The sequence below is a fragment of the Sciurus carolinensis genome, chromosome 9 (genome assembly GCF_902686445.1).
Source record: "Sciurus carolinensis chromosome 9, mSciCar1.2, whole genome shotgun sequence".
In the NCBI taxonomy this organism is placed as follows: Eukaryota; Metazoa; Chordata; class Mammalia; order Rodentia; family Sciuridae; genus Sciurus; species Sciurus carolinensis.
In genome coordinates, this window is record NC_062221.1 from 136977601 (window position 1) to 136999688 (window position 22088).

Here is a 22088-nt window from a genome sequence, read left to right on the forward strand (position 1 = left end):
GGAGATGCACATCAATAAGCCACGGAAATGGGTGCTGCTCTTCCAACGGAACCCACGGCCCTGTGGCTGCACGGGGCCCTTCCACAGCCTCTTCCCTACTCAGCGGGGCTCCAGCCTCGACAGCATTGCCCTGGGAGCTGAGCACGTCTGCATGCTCCCCGTGGACACTCACTGCCCTGTGGCCTTGAGGCTCCAGGAAGTCGGACATCTGGGGCCCTGTGTCTTGATTTGAGATGATTGATAGGATGCCTGAACTGAACCTCAGCCTGTAAAATATCACTTCCGTACAGCTGGATCATACGCCCAAGGGACAGTTTCTATGGCTTACTGATTCACAGACAGGTTTCGAAGGTCCCCGAAGATGCCTCGTTCTCAGTTCTACTTAGCAAGGTCATTGGTGAAGAGGAAATGAATTAAATGGGGCAAAGTCAAACCTGTCTCTGCATCGGGTTTAAGCACCTGTTGTGTTGTTTTCTGTCCTTTCTTGTTTATTTGAAATGCATTCATTAAGTAACAAAAATGCCCCTCACTGAACCCCTACTCTGTACCAGAGAACAAGAGGAAGGATGAGAGACAGCATGGCCCTGGGATGATTTCACACTGAAATGACAAATGCATATCCATCCGCTGTGTCCTCACAGGATCAGGAGACAAACTGACCTAATGGACGTGCCTGGTGTCGATTTGCTTCCTTGTTGGTGGCGGGGTCTAAACTGATCGAGATAGACAAGGCGGATGGGCTCCCAGACTTGGCAAAGGCAGCAGGGTTTCCCTCGCAGGGGTCGGTGGAGACCCCTGGAAGCAGGGTGTCTGCTCCGGCCTGCCAAGGGCTCGCAGGCAACAGGAATACACTTTCCAAAGCTGGTCCTGCTCCTTTGAACCAGAGATCCCTGCCTGGCAAATGAACGGAGGCACTATGGACACTGGTAAATAAACACCCACGTGAGCTCTCGGGTACACCTGGGATTGCTTGGCTACTGAAATACCCTGCGAACACACTCTTCTGGTTTTCGAGGTTCTCCCTGAATCAGAGCACACGTGCACAGAGCCAGCCTCTCGGCAGCCTCTGGGGACCAGGGCTTGGAACATGCTCCAGACCTGCCTTGAAGCCTGAAGAATGAGGCCATTAAGTTGTAAAAAACATTTGTGAAAAGATGAAAGCCCTAGATTTATGAGCGCCAATGGCTACATGGGAAACAAATGTCTCAGGCGAGTTCACTGATTCTGACGCCCTTCAACCTTCTGCTCCATGGACACCCCGCCTTATAGCTATCGAAGTTACTCTGACAACACATATGTCAACCTGTATGCATGCTTCGTTTTAGACAAAATGATTCCTAAGTGTCAGCTTGAGAGTGGTCTACCTAACTCCAAGGGCAGACCTATCAGAGTGCTATACCTTGGCTCAGGCGTACATGGGCCCAAGTCCACTCTTAAGGAAGAGCGCTGGATTTTCCTTGGAGGAGCCATCTGAGGTCACCAGTGCCCTAGACAGGGAGAATAGCTCATAGATGAGCAGGTGACATGCCTATCCCAGGGACATTGGAGAAGAGACACTGAGCTGCTCCTGTACTGGGCTGAGCACTACTGCGTAGTTGGCCTGCCGAGGTGCCAGCCTAGCCCAGAGATGATCCAAGAGCAGGAGACTGGTAGCAAAAGGGAAAGATGCTTTTGTCAGAGCTTTTAGAACACCTTGATACAGCCAGGCCTGAAGGTAGATAACCCCAGAATTTTCAGTTACATTACTCAGTGACATTTTTTAAAATTTCTTGTCACTTACATTCAAGGATCCTGACTAATATAAATTATTTCCCAACTTCAGAACTCATTCATTCCTGAGAAATAAATGAGATGCAATACTTTTAAATTATAAGCTTGTAATATGTGTGTGTGTGTGTGTGTGTGTGTGTGTGTGTATGTGCTCAGAGATAGTAAGCCCCAAAACCCAAACTGTAATCAGCCTACAAGAAATGCACAAGTGACACTCATGGTCACAAAGCCATTCTTCCCTTCCTAAGTGTCCCCACCTGCACATGCCCCTTACCCATATACCTGAATAGGAGCAAAAATTCTGCCAACAGGCCAAGAAATACCTCTTCCCGCTGTGAATACAGACAAGCTGTGAAGTCCGTAGGTAAATCTGCATTCACATGGAAGGCATCGTAGTCTATTTTCTGTTACTATAACTACAAACAATAGACTGAGCATTTCATAAAAATAAAGGTTTACTTGGTCCATGGTTCGGAAGTCTGGAAGTTCAGGATGGGCTGCTGCGTCTTTGAGGGCCTTCTTGCTGGAGTGGACTCTGTAGATCCCCAGTAGAATATCACATGGTGGGACCAAGCAAAGCTGCTCAGTGGGGTCGCTCTCCATCTGACAAAGCCACCAACACCTTCATGGGGACCCACCCTGGCGACCTCGTTCATCCTAATTATCTCCCAAGGAGATCTCCAAACGCCATAGTGGACTGTTTTCACCCGCTCAGTTCCTCCCTATGGGGAGGAGTTCCAAAGGGAATTGTGGGAACACAAATCTGGCAGAGGGAGCAAGCGGGGACCCTAACTCAGGATCCCCCTCTCTTCCTACTCTCCAAGACCTGGGCACTGTCCTTGGGGGTCGTCAAGGCCGGCCTGAGTCTGTTCCTTAGAAAAGGCACCCTCGGAAACTGAGCCGGAGGTTGCTGCCCGCTGGCCCCGGGGTGAAAGGTCAGAGGCCCTGGAGTGCACTCCTGCTTTCTCGGACGCTGGCATAAACCGCCGACCCTGGGGTGGCCGGACACAGGGCAGCAGCCACCCCGAGAGGGGGCCCTGCCCAACAGCTGGGTGGCCCTCACACCAGGCCCGAGCTGCAGAAGCCCGCTCAACCCCGGGAGCGCTTCCAGAACAGGCTTGCAGCCGCCGAAGCCAGCCCAAAAGGCAGCCCTCGGAGGCCCCCACATGCGCAGAACTCCACCCACGGCTAGATGTGGAGTGGGGCTGAATCCTGCCCCTCGGCAGGCCTGGCGCCAGAAGGTTCCATAGCACCAGAGGACTCATTAGAAATGCAGAACCTCAGGCCCTGTCGCAAACCACCGAATAGAATTTATCTAAGAACAAGGTTCCTGAGCGACTCATGTGTGCCTAACAGTTTAAGGAGCACTGTTCAAGGAGACAGGAGATGAAGGTTGATCTAGGGAATTATTAGGTCGCATCAAAGTGGCTACAAGTCAGGTGGCTCAGGGAACTAAGGGCTGTGTCATGGCCTGAAGATTCAGATGGCTCCGGACTGCCCGGGAGGAACCCCACTCCAGTCCTGCAGGAGACGCTTGCCAAAACGTGGTGACAGAAAAAAAGAAGGCATAAAAATGAAGCTAACCTGAGACCAGGTGGTAGCGGGGAGACAGGGTTCACCTCAGGAAGTAGCTGTGTGACCCCTTGCCCCAAAGGGACACGACAGATAAGTTCCTTGGGTGCCGGGTCTGTGCATCTGTGACTCACAGGCATGTCTACAAAGCCAGGCACAGAATCTGCACGTAGTAGGTGCTCAGTAAGTAGTCATTACATAACGTGGTGTCCTGAACAGAGGAAAGTTCCATCACGTGTTCACTTCAACAACAGACAACTCTCCACTCCTCTGCTTTTTGTGCCTTATCTATATGAACTGCCTAGATCATTTATTCTGAAATTAAAAAAAAAATAGCAGCCATGAACTCACCCCAAAGGATCCCTAGTGGACAGACATGAAGGGTCGGTGTCCCTAGGAGTGTGGTGTGAGAACTCTAAGCTTCTACCGACCAGGTGCCAACAGCAGCAGTGCATGCAGATCCCAGTGCCGTCGCTGAGCACCTGGTCACCCAGTTCAGCCACCCCAGACACGTGTCCAACATCTGCGAACAACCCTACAGCCCCCCTGGGCTGGCCGCCTCTGGCCTTCCACCCAGGCGACACAGTGTTCAGGGACACCCGTCTGCTACAAAGGCCTTCACATTTTCCCAAGTGTTATTATGATGTTTAACTCTGTAATTTATTTAGTTTTCATTTTCTAAGGATTAATTTTTTCAACCTCTACCTATAATAAAAATCAATCCAAACTCAATATCATCAGCAACATTCTTTGAAAAACTACTAGGAAAATATAATTCTTAGGGTGATTTTTTTGGGCTGTGTATAAAATAGAATACTGCCACTTAACACTGTTTGAGGTCAGTTTATCTAGGTCTTTATGGAAAATCAATCTCTTTATGTACTTATTTAAAGAGGAAGGATGCAATAATTTTTCATTCAAATGTGATAAAAGAAACACACTATGAAACTTGTGGTCTTGAGCACAGCTCAGGGGTGTGGAGGATGACCCCCACCGTGACCCCTCGCACCGTGCAGCCTCAGAACCCCTCCGCCTCGCCACACCAGAACTACCTGCCTATTAAAGAGTTTCCCCATGCCCCTCACCCAGCCCAGCAACCTCCATTCCATTTCTATGCTAATGAATTTCACTACTCCAGAGACCTCCCCTAAGTGGAACCAGGCAACACACGTCCTTCTGTGACTGGTCACTCAGCATGATGTCCTCCCGGTTCATCCTTGTTCTAGGAGTTGTCAGAATTTCCTTCCTTTTCAGGGCTGAGAAATATTCCTTTGCAGGTCTGTCCCAGGTCCATGGATATTTGCATTATTTCCACCTATCGGCTATTGTGAGCCATCTGCGGTAGACATGGGTGTGCAACATCTTCTTAATGATGGATCTTTAAAAATGTGTCCCCAGTTGTTTTTGCACAGGTGACTAAGCATTCCTAAACTAAAGCACAATCGATTCAAATAAATAGAAGACAAGTTGAGTGTTAAAAATAATTTTTCTCGTGTAACTTGTATAAGAGAAGCTTGAGCTCCATCAATACTGCTGCTGTTCGATTGCAGAAAATCCACCCTGACTTGCAGGCAGCGCCTGAGAAGAGCTCAGAGCCGGCTCTGCAGCATGGAGCCCTGAGCAGCGGCAAACGCTCTGGTGAGAAACGGCACAGCGAGTCCCCAGAGAGACCCTCGCATGCGGGACCACGCTTGCTTTTTCAGGGAGATACAAAAGTTTGTTTTCCTCGTTGCATGACTTTAGAAGAAAATTTCTGCACTGCTCTAAATGGGGGGATATTTGGAGAGAGATCAAAGAGAGCAAAGGAAGTGCTCCAAAGTTCGGAAATTGTGAAACTTACAACAAGAAGTTAAAAGAATTTCTTCTTAAGAAGAAGAAAAAATCTTCTCACACGAATACGAATAAAGAAAGGGATAACTGTGTGCAAAACAGAAAAATAGTTCAGACTTAAAGAAGAAGGATTAAAGTTAGACTCCTTGGAAGCGCTACAGAAATTGAACATGGAACGTCAGGAGAAGGAAGGCCACCTCGGACAGAAGAGCAGCCTGAGCTCCTCCCAGGCTGGCGTGCAGGCAGCACGTGCCCGTCCTGGTTCAGGAGGCTGGACGCCCAGGATCCATCTCCATCTTGGCGAGGAATCTCTTTAGACAGGCAGAGGGCCACCAGCCCCCCGAATCTCGCAGGACAGAGACAGGCTCTGCTTCTCTCGTCAGGACACCAGTCCCGGTGCCCTGGGGCCCACCTTGGTGACCTCATTTGAACTTCGTTACTCCTGGAGTGGCCGGCCTCCAACACAGTCGCACCAGGAGCTAGGACGCTGGCACGGGACTTTCGGGGGACACGATTCAGTGTTTTTGTACTTAGCTCAGATACATATGGCAAGATGATAGTGCCTAGTAACCACCGCGTGGGTCCAGGGTGGCACGGCGAGAAGGCACGTCCGCCTGGCTTTCATGTTTCTCACGTGCAAACTGCTGGACACGTCCTTTATGTCCACTAGTGTGAAAGTCGGCCCGCAAGAACGCAGTGCGGTCTCCAGGAGGCAGAGACCACAGCGGCCCCTAAATGAGAAGGCAGCTTGGATACAGGCAGGAGGCAGGGAAAGCAGGTGTTGTGAGGCCCTGGCCAGGCGGCTCCCGGAAGGCAGTGCTGGTGAGCCGGGTGAGCAGGACGCCCACGCCCCGGGAAGGCAGCTCCCAGGGGCCTTGCCTACTCACGCACCCGCCCCACGTCTGGTTCACAAAATTACACCATCGGAGTTTGACGTTTCCGTGAGCCAAAATCCCGAGTCTCCCTCAAGGACCTCTGCTCTTCCCCTCCTCCGACCCACCAGCCAACATGTCAATTTTCCCCCAAACATGTCCCAGAACTATGCCCTCGTTCCCTGTCCCCACGTCTCCTAGCAACTCATCTCCACACAGCAATGTGGCCGCATGGAGCAGAATCCAACGGTTGACCACCACCCTACAGTATCCAGACTGCCCGGCACAGCCAGAGGAGGGACTGGAGGCCTGGCCTGGCCCTGCCCTCGCCCCCTCCCTACCCTCTGCTTGCTCAGAGGTCTTGGCTCCAACCCTGGTGCCTCTCTGCCTGGGACCCTCACATGGCACTTCCCTCTTGCTGTTCCCTCTTTCCCACATACCTGGACCATCTGTAGGTGGCCACAACCCTACTTTGTTTTAGTGAGGATAAAAATGACAAAGAGGTACAAATGGAATTAGAATCCAGCAAAACCCAGTGTCTATATACCATATTCCATAAAAATAGGATTTCCAAATTCTTTCTCTCTATCCATGGTGTTTGATCCTGTGCAAACATATTTGCCTTAGTCACCCCATCCAAGGCCTAGAGGAAACCTACTTCATATAAATTAAATTTACTGAACTTAAATTTGAAAGTATATTTTCTATTCTGTAAAGGAATAATGTGAGTTGTCTAGGAATATGAAATAAAAATAAAAATTAATTAAAAAAATAAAAACTATGATTACTTTAGGATTCATGGTGCATGAGACTTGCTCTTGTTTGATATGTTATTGCCAAAATTTTTTTCAAACCCAGAATCCATATAACCTTTGCCCTGTGCTCTTTTAAAATGTGTTGTTTTTAGAGATACATGACAGTAGAGTATATTTTGACATATATATACAAACATAGAGTATATCTTGTTCCTGAGCCTTTTGATCTCTGTGGACACAGCTTGGGAAACTGGTCAACACGATCTGATCTAGCCGGGCACACTCCTGAGGAGGCTGAGGCAGGAGGATTGAGCTCAAAGTCAGCTTCACCAAAAGCGAGGTGCTAAGCAACTCAGTGAGACCCTGTCTCTAAATAAAATACTGAATAGGACTGGGGAGGTGGCTCAGTCAAGGAGTGACCTTGAGTTCAGTCCCTGGGATCTCCACCAGCACTGAAAAAAACCTATCTGATCTAATTAGCTGAAAGGAATAGTCTGGTCTTGGAGAAGCACTGCTAAGTTTAAAGGAGAATTTTCTTTATATTTCTAGTCTTGTCCCAGAATTTCAGGCCTCATAACCTGCAGAAAAATACTTCACTCAATGCATGATTAATTTTCAAAACCTGGCCTTGGTGAACTGCCTACTCCCGCCTTGATGGTGTGCTGATGGCTCGTGTTCAAATAGATCTTGGGATTTGTGCTACAGCTGTTTCTCCCAACTTTTCATTATGGAACATTCCAAACACACCTGAAGGACAAAAAAGAACAGACAAAACCTCCAAGTACCCACAACCCGACTTCAACAATTATTAATTCATGCCATCAGGCTGCCCTCTCTGCTGGATTATTTTGCAACAAATCCCCTCAAATCATAATGGTATTTTTAAAAAACTCAGTGTTGGTTTATTTGCTAACAAAGGTAAAAAAAGCCACAACTGTCACCACACCATTTGTTTGTACACACACACACACACACACACACACACACACACACAGGATGCACCTTTTTTTGTGGCACAGAAAGCCTGTGACAGACATTTCTCCAGTTTTAGTTACTGTTGATAGGAACTCAGTGTAAAATACGTGTTCCAGACTGCAGGGACTAATATGGCAGCAGGCTTTCATCTGTCAGATGGGTTTGATCCACACAAACCCGTCAACAAAACCAGGTCAGCGGGCGAGAGCAGAGAAGAGAAAAAAATCAATAAATCCTTGAATTAATCATGCGGCCGTCAGGGAGAATTATGGGTACACAAAATGAAACGGATACGTGGGGTCTATTTGCTCTTTCTCTCCTCTGGTTACTCCTTCATTTCTGCCGGGGTGGGGGGGGTACCTCTCCTGTAGGATTCTGACCCCACTAACCGCACTCCTGAAACTTGGTACAAATTACTGTCCTGGATTCACAGTTGTTGCTCCACATAATTCTTCTAAGAAAGACTCTGAGACTAAGAATGGGTGAATCAAATGTAAATCACAGGAAAAAAATTTTCACTCAAATTGTTGTGTTCGATTTTTAAATTCTGGTCACATACAACTTTTGTAAACCGAACCCCACACCCTGTAGGGTCATGTGACCTTCAGAGCCTCTGCCAAGGCGCCCCCTTCCACCTTGGATACCCACGCCTGCTGTCACACTCAGGGTTAAAATGTTGGACACACATCTGTGGGACAATTTACCTAACACTTCAGAAAGAAACAGGCTGACCCGCCAGCCTGCCTGCCTTCCTATTCTGCACAATAGACACCTTGCGAGGGTAGTTATAAAAGACCTATAAATCAGTAGCCACCATTAGTAAAAGCTGGCTTCATCTGCGGCTAGAATTTTAAAATAGATGTATCTACAGACACATTTGCTTCCCAATGACAGAAAATGGGTGTGAAATCTATGAGCTTGTCAGCGATGCCATAAATGTACATTTTAAATAAAAATACATGAAATTGACTTTCCCACTTCATCATTATCCTTGAAAAGGATGTTCTTACTATTTATAAAGGTTTTGTTTTTTTAAATCACAATATAAAAATTAAAGATACTTAAAACAAATATTCTGGTAATTTTGATAAAGCAAGAGACAAGCACATATGTATTATCTTTCATAGCAGCAAATCACAGCCCATAAACAAAGAGCAAGGGACTCAGAGAAATAAACCTATGTCCACTTGTGCAGGACCATAAATAAAGCAGGTGAAGCTTCACTGAAAATCCCTCATCGGGCCTCAAGCCAGAGGCTCTACGTGGCTTGCATCTGAAGTTGACTCTTTCAGGGCTCCATGGAAACCATTTGCTGGAGATCCCCGGACGCATGGCCAGCGGTAGGATGCTTGGGTTTCGTTCCAGGGATGAGATGGTGGGAGCCCACAGAAGAGGAAATGATCCAAACTTGGACTGGCTTGTGTTTTTTCACTGAGTGGCCAGGCGCACAAGAACTCAGCAGAAGAGGGCGTGACGGGGACAGAAGGGACACAGACAGACATGACAACACAGAGCGTCTACCTTCTGAAGGAGTCAAACAGGGCTGACCAGTCTGAGATGGACTTTTCCTTGACATTTCATTGTGCGTTGTAAAATCTGGTAGCGTAAACGCTTTTTTAAAACCTCGCATCCTGGGATAACACTTTAGAGAACAAATTGTTTCCCCTGGCAGCGGAATCTGTAGAATCGTCACGTGCATCCGGACGGCGCATCACTTGGCTCCCCACCGGGATCTAGCCTGGCTGTGTTCCCTTTCAGAAAATGGCCCTCCTCAATTCCAAGTTCATCTGGCTTTTTCAATGATAGGGTTTCAATTCAAATGGATAACAATGCCGAGGACTAAAAATTTCACCATCTAATTAAGGCGGGGGCTCAGTGTGGCCTTTCTTTCCTAATATCATCTGTAGTTTGAAAATGACTTGATGAAGACTCTTTATAAAAACCCCTTACTTTTCCTGGTACAGAACAACTGTAGTAGAAGATACTGGGACTAGGCCATGGGCACAGAAGGACAGAAAATGTGTGCGTGGGAAGGAGTAAAGGAAGCTGGGCTGGGGGAGAGCAGGGTGAGCTTAGCTGGAGAGCGGGATCTGCCCCCATCTGCACCAGAGGCGAGCTATGAACCACAGATCTGCGTCAGCGAGGCAGGGATGGCTAAGCCACCCAGGTGGGGAGGGGAAGGGAAGGTCGCACAAAAGGCTGAGGATTCACACAGTCTGGGCTCGGTGCTTCTGGAAATCTCTTGTTCCCTGGTTTTCACGACTGCCTCAACATGTCCTGATTTCAAAAAAAATAAATAAAAAAAAAAATAAATAAGAAAGAAAGAAAGGCACAGGACACCCATGTAATGATACTTCATCTATCACAGAAAATAAATGCACTGCAGATGGAATGTTTGTGTTTCCCTAAATTCATGTGTTGAAACTTGACCAATAACATGATGGCACTAGGAGGTAGAAGCTTTGGCATGTGATGTGGAGGCAGGCAGAGCCCCCCAGAGTGGGACAGGTATCCTCATGAAAGGGACCCAGGGAGCCCACGCACCTCCTGCCGTGTGAAGACATGAGTGGCGCTGTCTGTGTTGGGAAGAGGGCTGCATGTGAACCCTGCCCAGCACCTCGATCTTACAATTCCAGCCTCCGGAGCCGTGAAAAATAGACCCCGCCTGCAGGGAGGCCACCCAGTCTTGGGCAACACATTACAGCAACCATAGGGAGTGAGACTTCATGCATGTGTGCATTTATCTCAAATGTGCCCAGAGGTACATTTTATTTTCATCAATATGTATTTTAAATAAATAGTTAAATAAAACTCAGATAAATCCTTGCCAAACTGATTCATTTGGAGAAGTGCAATTTTTAGTGAACTTTTAAATAAATAGCAGAAAACAGGTTTTTGCAGTTCCTTCAGTATAGCGAGCTTGATAGATTTAAATGCTTTATATCTGACATGTCTCTCTTTCTCCAGTGCCCTTTCTCAATAGAGCATGTAAGTTTTTAAAATGGCAACTTTCAGAGCAATTCTTCATCCATGATTAAGTGCTTAAATGGCAGCAATGAAGAAATTTTCAAAGAAAAAGAATGACTATTGCCCAAGCAACCCCGGATCTGGTGGAGTCCCCACCCCACGCCACACTGCTTGGGTAGCTTTTACTTTCGGGGTTCTTTCTTCAGCCAGAAAATAGCTCTTCAGTGCAACCTCTGGTTCTGTGAAGGAGATGGGGATGCTGCTGGGGACTCACCCTCACAGGCTCAAGGACAGACCCGACCTGTCTTCCACACAGAAACCCTACAGTGTCCGAATCCACCATCATCAGTTGGTGGGTCACACTGACCCTGTTTTGGCACGCACACATTAAAGCCGTGTGTGTCTAGCTGAGTCTACTTGCCCAATCGTCCCTTCAGCCCGAGAGGCTGGTGGGACCTCAGCATCTCTGACCCGGCTCCTCGGGGACTGCTCTGACATACTTCTGAGGTGCTCAGCAGGCGAGGATCCCCCTGACTTGCGGCACCATGTTGTATCCAGTGCTGTTTGAACAGATGTCGCAGTATAAAATCGGAAGGAGGTTATGACAAGAAAACCATTCCACCAGAAGAAAAGGAGTCAGGCTTTGCTTTGGTGATGACAAACACTGGGAATTTGGCATTTCTAGTTCCCCGAGAACAACGCCATGCAGAAGTCAGCTGTGAGATCCCAAGCTGCCTCTGACTCACCCACCCCGATGCTCTGCATCAGAAGGGGAGGTCACACGAGGTTGTCTCTCGCAGTAGTGAAAAATACATACAGAAATCAAAGGCTCAAATGGAAACTACACTGAGATTTCAGCTCACACCAGGCAGAACAGCAGCCATCAAGAATACAAATAATAAGTGCTGGAGAGGACGTGGAGGAAAGGAACCCTGCAGCACTGATAGTGGGACGGTAAATTCTGCAACCACGATGGAAATCAGTATGGAGGCTCCTCAAAGACTAGGCATGGAGCCACCGTATGACCAGCTCTGCAGTCATCGGACGACAGTGACACCCGCATACTCGTGTTTACAGCAACACAATGCACAATAGCCAAACTAGGGAACCCGCATAGGTGTCCGTCAGCGGATAAAGAAAATGAAGCCTCTACACACAATGGAGCTTTATTCATCTATAAAGAAGAATGAAGTTATGTCATTTGCAGGAAAATGGATAGAACTAGAGAGCATCATGTGAAGCGAAATAAGCCAAACTCAGAAGGTCAAGGTACATGTTTTCTCTCATATGCAGAAACTAGAGAGGAAAAAGGAAAAGAAGGATGGGAATTTCATGAAAATTGAAAGGAGGTCAATAGAAAGAGGAAAGGGACTAGGGACAGTGAAGAGGGGCAGGGAAGGGGAAAAACTGGGAAACGATGTCAGCCAAATTACATAACAATACAGTGTTGTGTGCATGCACAACTATGGAACAACAAATCCCATTATTATGTTCAAATATATGTACTAATAAAAATATAGGGAAAACAAGAAAAGCAAAGGCTCTTTCTTCTGAAAGCATTAAAAATACTTCGAAAGAAATACCCTCCCAAGTTAATGGAAAAACTGCTTATTCAAAATTTACTCAGTAAATATTGACTAAGCTTCTGCTTTGTATCTGGCACTGTAATAGATATCCTTGGAGTAGATAGGAAGAGATGGTTTTAAATAAAATTGAAATTAAGAAATTATCTTTGTCCTAGGCAACTATATTTATTTTGATTCTTCTCTATATAATATCGTTATCAGAAATATTAATCATGTTGTTCTCAAACCACAGTGAAATTCCCTAAACAGGTCAAATATTCAGAAGTTTAAGTCTAGCTTGGATCATGTATTTGAAAATGCTTTTCTTGATTAAATAAGTCTGACTTCTAAGAGTTCTGCTGTTATGAATGGCATGTCATTCAGTTGATGATATTTGTCACTTCCATGCATTTATGCACTATGGGAAACTGAAATAAAGGATTTGTTTTTGTTTTTGTTTTTTAAGGCAAAATATCTTCTAGAGGGAGAGTTGCAAGACCATGCCTTGGGTTAATGGTTGGAGTTCTCTGCACCTCATCTGTAAATTGGGGCCAATGAGAGTGACTAGCTTGTGGGGTGCAAATTATTAGATATGACCCAACCTATGATGTATGACTGTGAGCTATTTAATAATCCAGATGCGTCACAGGTGCCGCCACGTCCTCCTGACCTCCCTGCAAATATCGACTCCAACTAAGCTATGAGTTAAGGCAAAGCACAGATCCTCTCAACCACATTCTAGTTCATTTTAGATTTCCAACTTCTGGTTAAGAAAAGTAAAAACCTTAATAAATTAAGTCAGGGGTTGTTTTTTTAATAGAATTCTACAGACTGTGGGTTCAAAATCCTCCTAATGCTCATGTATAGAAATCTGCATTTAGCACTCTGTTTTTGTTGTTGCTGTTGGTTTTTTGTCTTGCTGAGGACTGAACCCAGGGCTTGTGAACGCGGGGCACATGCTCAGCCCCTGCTAACTCCTTTTTAAATGGAATTATGTTTGCTTTTACATCCAAGAAGCACCCCACGAGCAAACGTGTATGAGTTTGGACACACCGTGGTCTGACATCCGGTTTCTGGAACAGGGACACTTCAGAAAGAGCACAGAGCAGCACTGGCCAGCTGGGCCGAGCCATGCGCTGGGCCCATCTGGTGACCTCCTCCTGGTGAGGTCCTCGCAGCACCTCATGATATTCTCCCTGCTGTTTCTACGTGCAGATGAGGACACCGTGGTACCGGAAGGTCACACGGTCACGCCCAAGTCACAGGCTGGTCCAACTTGGATCTGGGGTGCAGAGGTGGATGTGGGCGCAGGGCCCACGCCAGGACCTGCACGTCCGCAGAGGAAGGAGCCAGAGAGGCTGCGCCCACGACTCACAGGGACCTTCCTCAGCCTGGCAATGCACTTGACCTTTCTGGTTGTTATAAAGAACTGTGTCTGATTCCACAGAGGCCGAGAACTGCTAAAGGTCCCACAGTAAGACTGCCACTCAGAGCCAGGCCTCTCTGGTTCAACCCACCCCTGGCCTGGACTGCTGCCCAAGAGGCACACGGAGGCCGAGACCCACCCTGGAAGAGCCTGAGGCCCCACCAGGAGATGTTTAAAGCTGTATGAAAAGTGCTTTTGCTCATTTCCGGTATTTGCTTCTTGGTTTCTCGACAGGAACATTCCAACTCTACTGAGTGCAGAGCCACAGGCGCTGGATCCCAGTGTTGGCGAAGCCCGGTTCTGGACAACCAATGCCGGCACCAACCCGACCTCTCAAGAACCAGAATGGACAGAAATATTCTGCAGTGCTGCCCCTGCCTCTCCAGACCTGGACCTCAGACAGTCAGCACAACGCTCCAAATGTGATTTAGCTGTAGAAGTTTCAGCCCTAAGCGATTGCTTACCCCATAGAAATTCAGTGAGTTTGGAACTGATTTTGGAACTTGGGGGACTTTTTGAGAAGAAACACATACTGCGTGTGGGCTTTCAGACCACCTGTCATTTGGGAAGTTTGTGGTCCCCTCCTCTGCTGATACGCCCACCTTTGCCTTGGAGCGGGGAGCGCAGAAATGAGACACCGAATAACCCGCAGCACGAGAACACGGCGACACATCCAAACTGCGAGAGCGCACAGCTGCTGGACGCCTCACAGCATCGTATCCACGATGCCTCGAGTCCCCACAAAACTGGGTAGGGCATCTGAGCACGTGGACAACAGGAAGCACAGAATTCACACTCAGAAAGAGAGTTTATGTGCACAGGATCCGAAAATGCAGGTCATGTTGGCGGGAGGACGAGAGCCAACGTGCACTCCTGCAGGGCAGTCCGAGAAATGGCCCTGGGATTTGACGTCAGGAGGTCACAGGTGACTCTGGGGAGGGACTGTCAACATCCTGGAGGAGGAAGAGCCCCGACTACAGGAGAAGGGACAGTGGTGGCATACAGTGACTTCTCCAGAGTCTGCCACAAAACAGAATAAAGGCAGGAAATGACAGAGGAAAGTCAGCACAGGAAGGCTTTGTTTAAAATGGGGGCCCCAAGTTCCTGTGCACTGTGTCCTAGAGAGGACGGTGTCCAGGAAGGTCAGGCGGAAGGCAACGGCGGAACTGGAGGGAGGTCCACCAGGAGGGAAGAGGGACGTCTCCTTGTGTGAGGGAAGCAGGAGGACCACAGTCTTCCAGGTAGGAGGGCCTCCCAGACCTGTGCTCCGACCCAGTGAAGTAGAAGTGCTTTTCTGAGCACCTGGGGAGCTGTTCTGGGGCTAGGGATGGTGCCTAAGGGCTCTGAGGAGCAGCCCAGGAACACGCTCAGTGACACACAGGGAAACATCCAAGAGTCTGGCGGTGAGTGAAGGGCCAGTCAGCACTAGCTGGTCAGATGTCTCCATGCCTGGTGTCCAGCTAGCCTGGCAGGCAGAAGGCAGGATGTCACCGCACTGACACCCGAGGCCATAGAAGATGTGGCCATGTGGTCACTGAGGAGAGAGGGCATCTGGGCTGCCTTTTCTTCCCTGTCCCATCAGCAATGGGCTGACTACCATGGTGGCTGTGCCTGATGACCTTCTGGAGCCCCTGCCATCAACCTCCCTGCTTAGGGACTTTCTTCCACCTGGTCCAGCCCAGTGCAAAGACAGCAGCACCAAGAGCCCCGCTGGATCCTCTCTATCTCTGGTCTCGACAACTTCCTGACATACTTTTGCCCTCCTCAGGATCTAATAAATACCCCAGGTCGAAAACTGTGTTTCCAAGTCTTGAATCCCATTTGCTGATGCTCTCACGCTGCCCGAGCAGCCCTCATTTCCAACACCTGACTTGGGCCTGTTGATGGTGTGAACGGACAGTTTCACGGTCACCCTGCCTGACACTGTGCGGTGATGATCCTGTCACTCTCTCTGACTTTCCTGAAATAAAAACTCAGATGAGCAAGAGACCAGAGAATACACTTGGGTCCAAATTAGATCTAATTGGCATAGCTGGCCATCTGTTTCCTATGTTTGGAAAGATCTAGAGATCCAGACATGATTGACAGAGGAGAAGATCCCCAATGGCTGAATGTAAAGTAAACTATCTTTACATTTTGGTGACGCACAGGAGGAATCGGAGTCGATGTGCTTGCAAACGTGGGGCTGTAACTTCTTGAGGCTGTGGATGTTCAGGTGCTGGGTGACAACTGTCTTCCTCGGTTGCTTCAGCAACGGTGATGGCCATGTCCAGTAACTGATGGATGCAAGCATGAAAAAGAGCCAAGGCACTTTCACACAAGAAGTGACATTACCCAGAATGGCCTTACCAGTGCTGATGCTGGTGTGCACGCCTGCCCCTTAGCTGTGTCTGGGAACTGGGGTGGAAAGGTCCTGGGACCCCAGCAGACGAGACAGTCCCCTCTGCCAAACCTGTATCTGCAACGTGATCTGTGCCAAGCACTCGGTCTCCCTCTGGCTGTCTGGGATGGCGCCACATGCCAGGCAGAGGGTGTCTGTGTGACCAGCCCCAGAGAAACCCTGGGCACTGAGGCCCCAAGACAGATGGCATTGCATCTCTGGTCACAGGAGCTGGGCCTGGCTTCCAGTGGCCATCCGCCCGCACGGCCTTTCCCATTGCCGAGTTTGCTGTCCCTCCCCTCAGTAAGTCTCAGCCATGGCCGTGACCACATGCAGAGTCTTGAGGGCCTCCTAGCTAGTTACCAAGCCTGGGGTGGTCTCGGGAACCCATGACACACACACAGAATGTTCTCAGGTCAAGTCTAAGAAAGGGAGAAATGACCCAGCAGTTAATTGACTTACGAAACAGAATATTCAGTGTGAAATTTTAATACCCTGACATGTTCTTGTGAGAGCAGCCCCATGAAACCTTTCCATCCATGTGAGGAAGCTATAGCATGAAAAGACACCTTTCACTGGGTCACCAGCTAATCTCACACTAAAAGCCAATTTCCTCTTTAAATACTGAGAGTAGGAAATCAAGGAGCGTTAGCTTGGCCAAAAGAGCCAGCGCCTTCTGGGCAGATAGGATCTATGCATGGCACACACGTGTGCACCCCACACACAAACACACCCAACACACACACTGTCTCTGAAGAACGGTCCTGTGTTATCTGTGACGCTCAGACCTGAACTTAGCACCAAGCACTGGCAAATGTTTCCTGCAAAGCACCAGCTATGTATCCTTTGATATTTAATGTGGACTGAAAATTGTTCCCTTTTACCCAAAACAGGAGGAAGAGGACAGTCCTTGGACCCGACCCCCTCGATCTGAGGAGATAAAATCCTCTACTCTGGCAGAGGTATTCAGATGAGAAATTTTCTAACAGAAAATGGGGCCTCTGCTAAAGAGGGAGACGGTTTCTCTGGGAACAGTAAAATGTTTGCTTTTTCCATTTTCCAAATCTGGTTACCCTTGGGCTGTGCCTTTGATGTTAATGTAGCTAAACCCCTGGTGAGAGTCACACCATTTTATCAGGAGAGACAGAAGCTGAGTGCTGGGCTGCCTCACTGCTGCCCCTGACGGGGGGCTGTCCTCAAAAGGCGCAGAGAGCCGACCCGAAGAGCAAGCCGGTCACTGTGCTTCTCTGGGATGGCGTCTCACCTATCTCAACATCAGCGACACCTCAGAGAGCATCGCCATCCACACGACAGGGACTTTCATCCAGTTACATTAATATTCTGATACTTAAAAGGCGTTTGCTCTTTCAGAGGGCAAGGTAAGTAACAAGGATGTTTAGAAGATGCACAGAGATGCGTGACTCTTGCCACTCCTGGCTCATTTGGGGGAGATAAGAAGACGACGGGTCAGAAACCGGCACGTTGATGGACCCATGGGTGGCACAGTGTATGCCCGTCCCTGTGCCCACTCATGAGCCCCCTGCACCTGAACCTGAGAGTGAGGTAAAGCCCATGGGGCTCTGGGGCCCAGCTGGAGAGCCCAGGTGGAGGGCCCAGGTGCACAGGACTGCAGGGTTGACCACAGGGACCTCTCCTCCACCCGGGATCCCAGGATTGCTACTTTCAGGCTTTTGGATTTCTCTTTATAAATGTCTCAAAATAAAAGAGTTCACTCCCATCTTCGGTATTGGGCCTGTGGCAGAGGCACAGCGTGATTCCCGAGTGGACACTCAGGCCACTGATGCTGCCCTGGGGCCAGCCCTGCAGGACCCAATGTGCAAGGGCTCCTGGGAACAGCATGGCTCACACAGGGCCAGGCGGTGGCACGCCCATGCTCTCCATTCACCTTCTCAACCACAGAGAGAGGACAACCAGGGAGACCCCAGCAGAAACCATGTGCTGCTGCTTCTTAAAGGAACAGAGCTTGAATTTTTCTTTCACTAAAAAAGGATTTAGAGAAATGAATACCCACTTACCTCACCCACTTCCAAAGAGCACCTGGCCTACTAAGGGGAGGTATTTGCTGCTCTGGAAAGTGATGCCCCAAGGGCCCCCCAGAGTCTCCAGGCTGAGCACCCCGGCATCACCAGGGAAGCCCAAGCAGGAGCAGAGGCCACTGTCTGTCCCCGTCCTTCAGGGCCTTCTCCCCGTTGCCAGCAGAGGTCCCCCAGGAGCGTCAGCCAGTTCTGGGGCTGTTACCTAGACCCACTGCGGGGTCTCACGCCAGCTTCCTCTCATGGCTAACGTGGTGATCACTTTCCTCCTCAGGCTGAAGACCAGCTAAGGGAAAGGTGACCATTTCCTGGGACAGATCTGCCAGCCAGATTCACTGCAGCCTGGGGCATCATGGGAATCCAGGGAGAGGGAGGTGGGGTGCTGACCACACCAAGGGGTCAATCTAAAGTAGTTCAGCGGGAGCTGCGGGGCCAGGTCCATTGGCCCCAGAGACACACACTCCTTTCCCCATCCTCTGCTGTGCGTGTGGCATGGTGGACGTCCTCCCTGGAGCTTGGTGCCACCTTGGAACAAAACTCCCTATACCTGGGACGTCTGGGCTGGCCAAGGTCATCCAGTGTAGCCCCAAATCAGAGCAAATCCCCAGAGGCTCAGCCCCTCAGCATGAAGGAGGGCGGTCCCTGGCCCCTCCTGGCACCCCAGCCTTTCCCTGCAGTCACCTGTGCCTGGTCCTGGCCTCAGAGAGAGATGGAATCCTTCTCCACCTCAATGACTTGAAATGGGCTTATTATCAAGATCTCTGAGGCCGTTGCCTCCTCCATCACCTCGGTGACTCTGGGACTCCTTCCCTGGGCACAGGGCCCACAGCAGCAGCAACAAGCAATGGCAGGTTGCAGTGTGAGGTTCAAGTTCCACCTTATGCTTAGAGATCACGCCCAGTGCTAGGGCCCTGTCGTCAGGAGCAAGGCCATTTTTAATTGCAGGTCTGTTCGCCTCAGGCTCAAGGAGCTGAGCGTCTCTCTCTCCCTCTCTTTCCCTCTCCCTGACTCAACGGCTTCTATACAGACAAATAAAAGCTGCTGACTGACAGGTTCCTCAACCAGCTAAGCTACCAGGCTGCCGCTGTAGGCAGAGGCGGTTGTGGAGGGAGGTGGGCGCTGTTGTTTCTGAATTTTTACTGAAGAGTGAACCGGGAGCCGGTGGTCCAGGAGAGGGCGTGGCAGGTCCCTCGGCCGGGTGCAGCCTCGCTCTGCGGGCCTCCCTCCGCCCACACTCCACACACAGGAAGGCTCTTCCTCCGCTTAGGCTCACTTTGGAAAGAGAAGAAGTCTGTCCACCCGGGTTGCAGACAGCCGAAGCCACGCCTGCGGCACTGATCAAGGATGCCAGGACGCCACATGCGTGCCTGCTGCGCAGACAGACCCTGATGGTGCAGACTTGGGCTCCCCAGCCCTCCGCTCCTCCTGCCTCCTTCCAGACATGGGTCCCACTGGTCAGCCACAGCCACTGGACCTGCTTTGGTGGATTAAACATGCGCGGAGTGCCCTGCGTCACTCCAGCTGTGAGCACTACGAGGCAGTTGTCACTCACCCGCACTCTCTTCCTCTGCCAGTGCAGACACTGAGGCTGGAGACAGGGCAGTGTGGGGGGAGGACAGGGCCCCCGTCAGCAGAGGCCACAGTGCCTGGGAGCCCCAGGTGCTCCCGCCCACACCACCTAGCCACGCACATTTGAGGGTCTTTCCCCCCCGACTCTGAGCTCAGCCAAGAGACTCACTCAAATCTCCCCATCTGCCATTCAGATAACCTAAAGAACCCCTGAGGAGAGGAGATTCAGACTATTAAACCATGAAAATTAGCAAATAAAGGTGTCTAGGCATGTCTCCATTCTGATGATTGCAGTCATGTTCCAACCCTTAAGCAGCATTTTTCAATACCCTAACAAATTACGGTGGTTCGCCAACAGAGCAGCAAGCAGCTCCTGCCCGCTGAAGCGTGAGGGGTTGCCTGCCCGTGAAAACAGCATTAAAATACGCAATCTCCCTGTGCATCCCACATTCCTGACACGCGCTTTAAGGACAGAATGTTTCAAGTTGGACTTAGATTTTTACTTGTCGTAAACTAACCTATCCTCCCTAGCCAATCAGTAGGCGGAAAACAAGAATCACCTTAGAGAGCGTGTGCTTAGACCCAACTGTTTATCACACACGTTACAAGAGTCTGCTCATCCCAGGTATTTCCCAAAAGCAGACAAAGCATTCTTCAATATGCCAAGAATCATCGTCCAGGGGGACGCAAAATAGGAAACCTGTGCACCGTGCCCACAGGGGCCTCTCCAGGTAAAGAACCCAGAGCAGAAATTAACCTCCGTACCATTAGAAATGGAAAACCACAGCTTTCTTAAAGGGTGTTTCTGCTCTGACTGTAAGCTTCTGCATTATTCACATACGGTTCTGAGCCCGTGTTCTTACTAGACTCCTCGAGTCTGAGATCAGAGATGCACATTTGAAAAGACCAGAAGCACACAGAACCACGGCTTCTGTTTCCCAGGCTCAAGTTTCCAAGAGTAGGTCTCATGCACGTCACTGGGGTGTCATGGACGCAATGCCTCTACTTATCCACTTTTAAAAGCAGAAATACACCCACAGTTAGCTTATAAATGTCAGCACAATGCCTCTACTTAGTGTGCATACAACAACTTTTCTCCACCGGTCAATTGGCCAGAGCGGTGGGACAGGAGCCTCTGTGCACCGACGTGTGGTGCCGCCCGGCCCTGCACCGCAGCACGCCCCAGCGCAGCCTACCTGAGACGAGGGAAACGGTGTCCTTCTCCCAGGAGACGACAGTGATGTACGCCTCCACGGAGGGGGGGATAATGCACTTGAAGACCGCGACATTGCCTCTCATGGTTTTCTGGTCCTCCACACGGACTGTGTAGGGCTCCCGTAAGACTGCAAGGCAAGAGGGCAGCCTCAGTGGGACAGTCGGGGGCTCTCTCTGAGAGCGTCATCCTCACGCGCATGCGGCACGCACGCACTCACTGCACACCCCGTTCACTGGAAAAAATTAAGAAGCCTCCCTCTCATGTCTTCTGCCCCCCAGCTGAGAAACACCCGCTCGTGAACAATGCTACTGCCCTCGCTGGACAAGGGTGTGGCCACAGACCTGCTCCAGCGCCCCGCAGGCCAGGCGGGAGGGGCTTCCTGAAGGAAGAGCGACTCTCCTAGAAGCTAAGGGGACTGGAGACCGCTCTTGGTCACAAAAAAGAATGAAAACGCCTAGAAATAAACCTTATCTGGCATTTAAAAACTGGGCAACAATGAAAATGATTCCTCCCAAGCAAAACTGTTCCGTGATGCTCGAACAGCAGTTTGGGAAACAGTCGTTCTTCTTCCCTCTCCTAGAGACAGACGTGGGCGGAGGAGACTGTCCCTCTCTCCCCACAATGGCAGCATCCAAGGAAGAGCTCAGGGGCACTTAGACTGCATTCCTGACGTCTGGGCTCGCAGTGTTAGCCCACTGGAGGGTGCTGGGGCTCAAGGCCTACAGAGTAGGCCCAGCCGCCAGGGTTGGAGGCCTGTCATTGATCTCAGCAATGTTCTGCGACTTCCAGCGCAGGTCTCTCTCAGGTAGTCAGACTCATCACTCTTGTTGGTGTTCGGATCCTAGCCTAAACAGTACTTTTAAAACTTCTACCTACAAGTTGTGTGAGTGTGTGCGACTGTGTGTCGCTCTAGAGCACCACAGTCTTGACATGCTCACTTATTACTTCTACTAGCTTTTATACAGATTCTTTCAGACTGACAAAAGTCATGATTATCATCCACATAGGAAGGACAGGTGAATTTCTTTCTTTGCATTTAGAACATATTTTACTTTTTTTCAGGTCATATTGCTCTGGCTACAAACTCTAGTATAATGCCAAGTAGATGTGTTTGGAGCACACACCTTCTTATTGCTC

The 22088-nt window shown here is 49.5% G+C and overlaps 1 protein-coding gene across 1 annotated transcript in view; it reads right to left on the minus strand.

Annotated features, from left to right (window-relative positions):
• Dscam (DS cell adhesion molecule) overlaps positions 1 to 22088 on the minus strand; it is a 665830-nt gene that overhangs the window by 520025 nt on the left and 123717 nt on the right. The window contains exon 3 of the mRNA XM_047564141.1: positions 20932 to 21078. Within this exon, the coding sequence (XP_047420097.1) occupies positions 20932 to 21078 (147 nt within the window). The remainder of the gene's footprint in view (positions 1 to 20931; positions 21079 to 22088) is intronic.